Source organism: Mixophyes fleayi, chromosome 7, assembly GCF_038048845.1.
Source record: "Mixophyes fleayi isolate aMixFle1 chromosome 7, aMixFle1.hap1, whole genome shotgun sequence".
Classification (NCBI taxonomy): domain Eukaryota; kingdom Metazoa; phylum Chordata; class Amphibia; order Anura; family Limnodynastidae; genus Mixophyes; species Mixophyes fleayi.
The window spans coordinates 44,733,598-44,744,250 of NC_134408.1; the positions used below are offsets into that span (position 1 = coordinate 44,733,598).

General features: G+C 39.6%; 1 protein-coding gene across 1 annotated transcript in view; it reads right to left on the minus strand.

Annotated features, from left to right (window-relative positions):
- Window positions 1-3,437, minus strand: part of BMERB1 (bMERB domain containing 1) — a 162,387-nt gene extending 158,950 nt beyond the window's left edge. Inside the window, exon 1 of the mRNA XM_075179772.1 lies at window positions 3,115-3,437. Coding sequence (XP_075035873.1) covers window positions 3,115-3,235 — 121 coding nt within the window. The 5' untranslated portion in view covers window positions 3,236-3,437. The remainder of the gene's footprint in view (window positions 1-3,114) is intronic.
- Between the last annotated feature and the right edge of the window lie 7,216 nt (window positions 3,438-10,653).

A 10,653-nucleotide genomic window follows, 5' to 3' on the forward strand; every position in this document is an offset into this window, starting at 1 on the left:
AGGCTGTCAGGAAATCTAGATGTGCTTACTTGGATCTCACCGTGGACTGTTGCAATTACCAACATAAAAGTCAAAGGTTTGAAACAGTTAGTACTTCCAACTCTCTCCTGTCTAACAACAGTAGCACAGATCTGCACATTGCCATATCCAAGGTGCTGTCCAGCTGTCCCTACCTTAGTATTATGTTCTCTATGTGTGCATAGGGGTGTGTAAAATGTTCAAAACTACCACTGGAATTTACCTTAGGTGTTACCAGTCCTACCACAACTCTACCCCATAGCACACTGCGTTGACCATCTTTGTCACAAATCTGTTTATAAACTATAAAATCTACGAAGGTGAACTGACACATACAGTGTAGGATGGTATTATGTGGAATGTCAAGGAAAAAATAAAATTCAAAGATTATATAGCCAGAGCTTCACACCTATACGAAACAGTCTGTTTTGCGGCGAAACGCGATTCACATGAAATTTCAAAACAAATTAGCTTATCTCTATGTGAGCACACTATCGTACTGTACTAACATATAACACATGGTAATGAGTCACGTTTGTGAAGTCCATCAAATAGATGTTAGTCCAAGGAGATTCAGAATCCTATGCTCTCCAGTGGTATTGCACATAGTGACCAGTGCTGTATAAGGGAAGGGGTGAGGGTATATGGAAATTGTCGAAAATTACTTTTTAAACACCTGGGTCTCCACCTGACCCGCGTATGCTCAGAAGAGGCCTAACTCTGCTCTTTTGAAAGCAAAAATGGAGCCTCAATCGGGAGAGGGCAACTCAGACTGGAGGCTGCTGGGCCAGTCTGAGGCCTCACAATGGCTGCACCCCCCTGCATTGGTGGTAATTACACTACTATAGGGCAGCATGGTGGTTAAGTGGTTATCACTTCTGCCACAAAACACTGGGGTGATGAGTTCAATTCCCGACCATAACCTTATCTGTGTGGAGTTTGTATGTTCTCCCCGCGTTTGCGTGGGTTTCCTCCGGGTGCTACAGTTTCCTCCCACACTCCAAAAACATACTGGTAGGTTAATTGGCTGCTATCAAATTGACCCTAGTCTGTCTGTCTGTGTGTGTGTGTGTTAGGGAATTTAGAATGTAAGCTCCAATGGGGCAGGGACTGATGTGAATGAGTTCTCTGTACAGCGCTGCGGAATTAGTGGCGCTATATAAATAAATGGTGATGATGATGATGATGATACTACAGAATAGTGTTATGAGATACTGGGGTATGGAAATGCACCTTTGTATTATACAAAGTTCATACATCTGAAATGTCTACATGAGAATAATAGGCCTATCACCTGACAAGGGATCAACAGTCTTTAGTGAAGCAAGCGTTATTTTTAATATCCTCTCTACTATTCATTTAATATGCATTACTAAATCTCCACCACTCAAAGGTTTCAAGAGTAAGTAGTCATCAACAACAGTCTTCACAAACACCAATCCCCCTGTCTATTGAGTAAAAGTGTGGAACTGTACTTGAAAAGTATAAACATTAACATAAAATATTTAAATCAAATTGACATCTGATCAAACACAACACAAAAGCCTGCAAATGTCTGAATATCTATGTAAACGATCACATGCCAAGAAACACAATGTCCTCCCACCATTTGGATCAAAGATGGCAATATTCAATGCATCCCTGGTAAAATCTGCTTACAGTTAGTAATACAGTGTTCGTTTCATGGTGCCTCATTAAAGTTACTGTGTATGATCTCTCGACGGAATGACTCATCTTCCATATACTGTGTACTGGAGTCAAAGAATTTACTTAAAATAGCCGGACTAGATATGTAACAAGAATCTGTTAATGTTCCAAATGACTTTCTGATAACCAATCCAAACTTTATCAGCATACTCCTTCCAATCTTTAATCAGAACCATGTCCACATTAATTTATCAATGTCATTAAATTTCAATGTGGAAATAAACAGAGCAATATGAATGTATCTGTTGTGAGCAGCATAAATAGGGTGTATGAGAGCCAAGCGGCAGAAAAACACCAAAGCAAAATAAAACAAAAATAAGGACTAGAGGATAAAAATAGGGCTAATTAGACAACTATTATAGTAATCTTGCTTCATTGTACAGCAAATTAGCTTCCATTTAGATTAGATAAATATGTTGTTCTGGAATGTCAGCAACACTGCATTTAGGTTGTTATGTATATATTCTCAATGGATATCTTGACATTGTGTTTTGTTTCAAATAAAATGTAATTCATGTCCCTACTCTGGTTTCCTTTGCTCTTTGCTGTATGTCAAATGAATATGAACAATTTGCACCATAGAGACTTTTATATAAATATAAACAAAGTGCTTGTAGAAAAACACACTGCACTGTTTAGTAAATAAAATGCTAATAATAATTCGCCCCAAATTTTCATTAAAGCCATTCTGTATAATTAAATTCAAATATTCAAGTCTAAATCAGCAAAAATATCATACCATGGTTATTTTCTTATAAAACAGCATTGTTATTATATGATTACAGTTAGTATACTGCATACTTTGGAAAAATAACTAGAATTTATAGCTGCAACTGAACTATCATAAAAAGCCAACTTATAAAATCAACTTAATATATAAATCCTAACGGAATGTGGGTCCATAAAATAAAACAGCTTAATCCTCTGTATTACCACTAAAATTCAATATGTGGCAAATGGGTTATTGTATTTGCTAATGTGTGTGTGCAATAGTATTTACAGGTGTAAGAACAGAGTACACTGGGTGAAATGAAGTCAAAGTAAATAAATGCAATACTTGAGGACATACACTGGGGTAAATCGTGTTCCTCTTTACAGTATGCGCAGTAATGACAACAGGAATACAGATAACTGAGGATTTCAATATGAAGTGGCTACAGTACAGACATTCCCTGAACACTATAACACCAAAACAGATGGACACAGAAATATACACACTCAGCATGTGAGCGCAATGACCAGTTCTGTAGTTTAACCATATATTGCATGTAGATTAAATGGTAATATGTCATTAAGTAAACGCTGAACTGGTAGAAAATGAACAGAGTGGGTAATTAGGCTGCTGCCCTGTCATGTATTACAGTATGCATATTATAAAGCGGTACTTACTTCTTCTCCCCAGCCCCCCTGCCTTCCAGTCAGTCTCCTCCACTGCTCCATAGCTCTTCATTGGCTTGTCTGTCTCCAAGGTGGCAGAGATGGATTTCTTTAACTCCATGGATGTGTGCATAGCTGCTTCTGCTCTGTACTCCTTGTATTAGATTCCTTGCTGCTTGTCTAGATATTGGGTAGGCTGAGAGGTGAAGGGTGGGTGGGTGAAGAGGGAGGACTGTGCCTGCTCCCACTCACTCCATCCTCATGTCTCCCTCTTGGCTCCACAGCTCAGCTTTTAGGGGGGGAGGCTGGAGGGCTGGGTTGTGACGTTACTGTATCCCTACGGAGCGTTCAGAAGCAGAAAGGATGCTGCACGCATGCGCACATGAGGGTTCTTTTTAAATGAAAGCTGGGTACCGCAGAAGGGGACACGGGATTAACCTATTGTCTGCTGAGGTGCTCCCAATGTGGTTCATAGTTTCACACTGTTAGCAACATCATTAAAAAAAAATCATCTTACCAGAGAGATCGACTATAATATAATGTTATTGTTGAACTTTCAGGTAACTACAATATATATTGCTAATTGTGTACAGATCGATATTGTTTTAAAGTACAAGAGGAACACAGAGTAACTTGTCCTGGTGTAGGTTGCAAATGAAAAATGGATTTAAAATCAAGTTCTCCAGAAAATTTCTCAGAGTCTAAGCGGAACTGTTTATAGTCATTCAACCCCAGGCACTTGCCTTTAGACAACGAAATGTAGGGCATTTATTTAGAAAAGAAACGTGAGATGTCTCGAAACAAAAGTCTAAGTTGGTGACCTTTACCGTGTTTGTAGGTCTAGTGAAGCTCAAAATTACAATGTGTCACCCATTCTTTCATTACGTAATTTGCATTAGACAGACACAAATTAATATCTAGATTTGCTACAGCTGGGTTTTCTTACCCGGAGGTTTTGTCATTGTAATACACTTTATAAATGGAGGGAGGGATTGACAATGAATTATTCAGTACCTGTCATGATAATCCTTGCCCCATCGGGTGCTGTTATTTACTTAGATGTAAGAATTCCCACATATGCTGATTGGTTGCTTGCCAGGGTAAATGTTACACTCAAGTTCGATTAGAAAATGAGCCCTATGTGTTTTGCTACTGGCACTGTACTCTATGCACATGAGCTGCTAAAGAAAGATATCAATGGAACATTATAAACAGTTACCTTCAAATGCAATACAATTCTTCCTGGACATACCCTAGTTGTTGTTGTTTTAATATAGGAATGTGGTTTTATGCGAAAATAACTAAACAACTTTACATAATGTGAAGTAAAATTATGATGCACTCCCAATAAATATCATTGTAAAACTATTCTGTTCTTATTCGGGTTCAGGCATCAACCATAATAGACTATTTTCTTAGGGATCATAAATTTACTGAACATTAAAATTCTCGTGTTTTGTATTGATTGCATAAACTGGATAAACACCCTTGCACAGTAAGACAGGTACAGTGGACCTTAGGATATCTCCATACATCTAAAATATGTAGATGCCTAATTTGCCTAAATATATGTAAACCACAAGTCCCTCTAACTAGAGGTCCCCCCCCCCCCTTAGTGTCTTCCAACCAGGGAAATTCATAATGTGCCCCACTAATGCGCCATGGGGAAAATATATTGTCCTAATTGGCCTCCGTTTGACATGTGCACATGGGCATCTTTTACCCCTCATTAAAACATGAAAAAATATAGACAAAAAGAAAACAAACTCAGAAGACATGCTTGACCTATTTATAACTTGTTATCGGTGTGCCATTTCATGTGCCCAACATTTAATGCTGCAAATGTCTTCATTTCATATGTTTTTCATTCATTTTTACTGTATTATCTGGTGTCTAGATTTTGGGATTATTTTTTAGCCATAACTCACAGCTGTTCATGTTTTGAAAAAAATGACACTTTTACATGCACCCCATTGACTAAACCTTAAAGATAGGTTGTTGTCAAAACCAGGAAACTGCTTAATGTCAGGACAGATGATAGGACAAGAGATGCACAGAGAAAATGTTTATGTACATACTCTACAAAATGATTGGCTGTAGTTCCTCTCCTTTCATGTTTTCCCCAATCCGTTTAAAACATGAAGGAGATAGGTGCCTGTGTGTAAGTGCCAGTACAGTGCCAGTTCCCCTGTATATACAGTATATATAAATATTATATCTGGATATTGGTATTTATTGCCTTAATGAAGACATGCATCTTCTTTCTCAATGTATGTTATTGTCTTTTGGTAATGTTAGTGCACTGGGGCATCTGTATCACATTGGTTTAGCTCGATTTTCCATGTTAGCCATATATATATATATATATAAATGCAGAGGCGGAACTAGCAAGCTATGGGCCCCAGTGCAGGAAGGGGGGAACCGGGACCCTCGACACTCTCTGCATCTCCAATTCAGTGGGCCCCATTATCTCCATGGGCCCCGATGCACTTCACCTGCTGCACCAGGTAGTGGTAGTTTCACCACAAACACACACACACACACACACACACATTCAATACCAGCACAAAGATAAACGGTATTATGGTAATTTTTTTATGTAGTGAAATGTGTTTGAAGTTTATAGTAGACAAGTGAAATACATAACATTGTGCTGTTAAGGTTGCTGGGCTCTATGCTGTGAAATGATGATTTGGTTGAGCTGGGTTAATTTGCTGCAAGCGTTTCATTGACAATACCAAGCAAATATTTGCCTTTCATTATCGCCACCTGCTGCTGGAAGTGTATATCAATTCTTAAATTGTAATACCAAAGCCAATTTGCTGATGCATTTATTAAATTCATTCTCTAAATGGTGGCCTGCTTGGCAGATGGGGCCCTTAAAATGCTTCACTGAATGCTCCATTGACTGATGGATGATATTGTGTTATGAATTGTGTTCATCCCATGAACACACATTTGTACAACAAAAATTGACACTGTCTTCATGTTGTTGCTTATTATACAATTTAAGGATTATTGGTGATTTTAGGACAAAGATATATGTAGTAGTGTAGACATTTGTCTAATATACCAATATAGGGAAGACACAATTCCAAACATGGTGCCATCTGCTTGGAGTTTGTATGTTTTCCCCGTGTTTGTGTGTGTGCCTTCAGAGTACTCTGGGTTACTCCCATAATGGTAGACCAATTGGATTCTGACTAAATTAGAAATAGTGTGGTTGTTGCTGCACGCAACTGTAGAAGGGATTTAGACTGTAAACAATTCTGCAATTGGGACTGATGTGAACAGGTACCATTTGTAATTTTGGCTCAAAGAAGATGAATTAGGTAAATCTTTGGCAAATATATAAATTGTCAATTTTTTGTGTTAAATGAAAAACTAATATGCTGGGACCTATAGTTCTACAACAGATAGAGAGACACACGATACCTAACATATTGTTATACTGTAAATTAAATGATACAATAAAGTGAAATATATACATCTATAACAGTGTTGGCTAACCTGTGACACTCCAGGTGTTGTGAAACTACAAGTCCCAGCATACCCTTCCAGCAATAAGCTGCTATATATTGGCAAAGCATGCTGGGACTTGTAGTTTCACAACACCTTGAGTGTCACAGGTTAGCCAACACTGATCTATGAGGTCTGAAAACTACACATTAAATGTATGAAGCAATGAAGAACATATTTAACTGATTAAAATATAGTAAAATGCTCAGAAAAGCAATGTCACCATTTGCAGTCCTCATTTTATAAAAGAAAATGAGGTAAATGTGTTTCACTTTATTTTTGAATGCATGCTAAGTAAAACACATCATTTATACTGAACAGGTGTTGATAGGGGTTCCTGGGTATATTTAGCCCACACACGCAGCAATTTGGGGCCAATTGCTAAACTGGCTGATCAAATCTCTGTGTGTGGGAAAGCAAACAGACGTATCAATAGAAATGTCATCTTTCTCCAACATAGATATGGAGCCTATATGCTTTTTTAACTATTTATTTTGAAAAATAGCTATGATGTACAGATAAGAATCAACAATTAGTATATTTGCCAAAATAGAGACAAAAACAGAGAACAATACATAACACAGGCGTATGTCAATGGAGCTGAAAATATTTGAGTAGCAAATATCAAACACAGCAAGAGGTTGTCATTAAACAGACAGGTAAGTATACAATTGTTATCCAGAATACTCAAGAAACTATAACATTTTATAACAATATAGTGAGTGTGTGTGTGTGTGGGGGGGCACTGGTCGTCACCAGGAAAGAAAGAAAAAGAGAACACACTTCTCTTTATCCACACATTTCCTTACCATTATCTTTCCTTTTCCCTTTTTAAGAAGAGAAACAAATAAAAAAGGATTCAAAGGAGATTACTACCTAGATACTCTGGGAAGGGAGACAGCATCAATAGTCAGGCCACCTATGAACAAAGGGAGTTCTTCTTAGGGGGAAGGAGTTGGTACAAGAGGTATGGGGTTATAAGTAAAGCCAAGGAGCCCAAATCTGGTGAAATTTATCATCCTTATCATGCAGGTGGTATGTAATCTGTTCCATCTGGGCAATAAACCAGATATAGGATCGCAGGGCCAACATAGTGGGGGGTTCAACCTGTTTCCAAGACTTAGCTGCTAGACATCGGGCAACAGCAAGGACATGAGAGGCCAATTTCGCAGAATGTCTATCATCTTCACTCAGAGGATAACAGAGAAGAAAAGACCATGGGCTAGATTTACTAAGCTGCGGGTTTGAAAAAGTGGGGATGTTGCCTATAGCAACCAATCAGATTCTAGCTTTCATTTATTTAGTACCTTCTACAAAATGACAACTAGAATCTGATTGGTTACTATAGGCAACATCCCCACTTTTTCAAACCCGCAGCTTAGTAAATCTAGCCCCATGAGTCTTTCCGGACAGGGCATGGAAGGAGGGAGGAGAGGAGGGTCCTAACTCGATCCCAAAAGGAGGATATTTTAGGGCAGGACCACCAAATATGTAAGAAAGATCCCATCTGGCCACAACCCCGCCAACATAGTGGAGAACTAGAGGGGAACATTTTAGTGAGTTTGTCAGGTATGTAGTACCACCTATAGTATACTTTATATACATTCTGCTTCACCAAGGTGGAAATAGAGGTGGTGGCTACTTGATCCCTTATGATTTCCCAATAATCCTCCTCTGGGGGGGGGGCAGATCCCTCTCCCACTCTCTCTCATGCATGCCACCTGGACGTAAAAGTGCATTGAGAATTAAGCTGTAGATAAAGGAGATCGTGCCCCTACCTAAAGGTGAGGAGAGACATAGGGATTCAAAGGGGGAATTAAGAGAGGGGAGAGGGGAGAGGGGAGAGGAGCCCCCCCCCCCCCCCCCCCCCGAGGAGAGAGCCCACAAAGTGTCGTAACTGGAAATACTCGTAGAATTTAGGATGGAGATTTGGATATTTAGAGCGGAGCCCATCCCAGGAAATAAAGGCCCCCTGGACTAATAGGTCTCCGACAAATCGAACTCCCGCAGTGACCCAGGGACTATAGAAGGCAGAGGAGAGCCCAGGAGGAAAGGCAGGGTTACCCCAAAGAGGTAGAACTGTAAGAGAGGACACCGGTATATTGAGATGGGGCCGGCAGGTCTCCCATATCGAAGCTGGCCTATATGCTTTTTGTTGGAATTTTACATGCAGATTATTCTGTATTGTCACATTAATCCCTTACAAACAGACTCAGACTGGCCATTTCCAGGACACTTACCTGCGATCTCTATTAACATACCTGTCCAAAAGAAAACATAGGTAAGGGAAAGTATATTATTGTGCAGTTAGAGGATAAAACGTATAATATTACACATTAAGGGTCTGATTCATCAAGTCACGCATACTAGGCCTGATTCATTAAGGAAAGGAAAGCAAAAAAGTGAATAAGTTTTCTCCTGGACAAAACCATGTTACAATGCAAGGGGTGCAAATTTTTTTTTTATTTTGCACATAAGATAAATACTGTCTTTTTTTCATGTAGCACACAAATACTTGATAGCTTATTTGTACAAGGAAATTTAAAGGTGGTCTAGGACATGCCCTACCCCAAATATATATCTGCCATCACATTTTAAATTTACATCCCGCTCCAATGCAACATGGTTTTGCCAAGGTGAAAAGTTACTCATTTTTTTGCTTTACTTTCCTTAATGAATCAGACACACTGAGTGCAACGTGCGTTTGTTTTAAAAACGCACGTAAATCGGCTCTGTGCACTCACAAATTCAACAAGGAAAGGATCTCAAGCAGTGGTGGGATTCAGCCGGTACTCACCGGTTCGCCAGAACAAACACCTAATTTCAGGCTCGATTCTGCGAACTGGTGACTACAGGCTGAGTCCACCCTCTTCGTTGGTGGGGGAGAGCAGCTCCTTTAAAAAAGAAAAAAAAAACTCACCTGTCCGCGGCGTCGAAACTCCTCCTCTCTGCTCAGTCCGCACTGAATCTAGGGCGTGACGTCATCACACCCAACATTCAGTAAGGAGTGGCGCAGAGAGGAGTCGGCGGCAAGCAAGAAGACAGAAGACAAGAAAAGAAAGAAGCCGATAGAAAAGGTAGGTGAAGGAACGGAAGCAAGGGGTAGAAAAAGCAGCACGGCAGAGAGTGAAGGGGGAGCAAAGGCAGCACGGCAGAGTGTGAAGGGGAAGCATAGGCAGCACGGCAGAGTGTGAAGGGGGAGCAAAGGCAGCACGGCAGAGTGTGAAGAGGGGCAAAAGTAGCACGGCAGAGTGTGAAGAGGGGCAAAAGCAGCACGGCAGAGTGTGGAGGGGAGGCAATGGCAGCATGCAGAGTGTGGAGGGGGGCAAAAGCAGCATGGCAGAGTGTGATGAAGAGGGGCATTACTGTGGCATAATATAAACTGGGGGCATTACTGTAGATTAATTTGAAATGGGTGCACTACTGTGTGCATAACATAACTCATTACTATTATCATCTCGAGATCAGCAGCATAGAATAAGAAATATTTTATACACACACGCACACCTGGGTTTGACTAGATAACTGCCTCTTGATATTGATATCTTTTTGTATACTTAAAACGGTCATTAGGGCAGAGAACCAGTTGTTAATTTATTTGAATCTCACCACTGATCTCAAGATAAATGTGCAGATAAATTTGGGTGTAAGTCTGCTGTTCTCTACTACACAAGACACTGCAAGATAGTCCAATAATGTGGATTATAAATTCGGAAAAGAACGCACAGAAAAAAATAAATATTGAATTAATGTCACCTATTAATAATACAGGCATTAATGATAAAACAGTTTTTTGTATTTACTTTTACACCCATGAAATACATTTATTAGGATGTTCTTAATGTCTACTGAACATAAAATAAATGTTCACAGTTGCTCCTGATTGCAAACACATATTATAGCATGCAGACAAAACTGTCATTACTACTGATCAGGACTTAGACTAGCCCTGTAGCTGGAGCAAGAGATACGGCAGAAAAATAAGTAACTTTTAGATGCCCAGAGCTTGATTCGGACGTGGCTCTGTGCGCT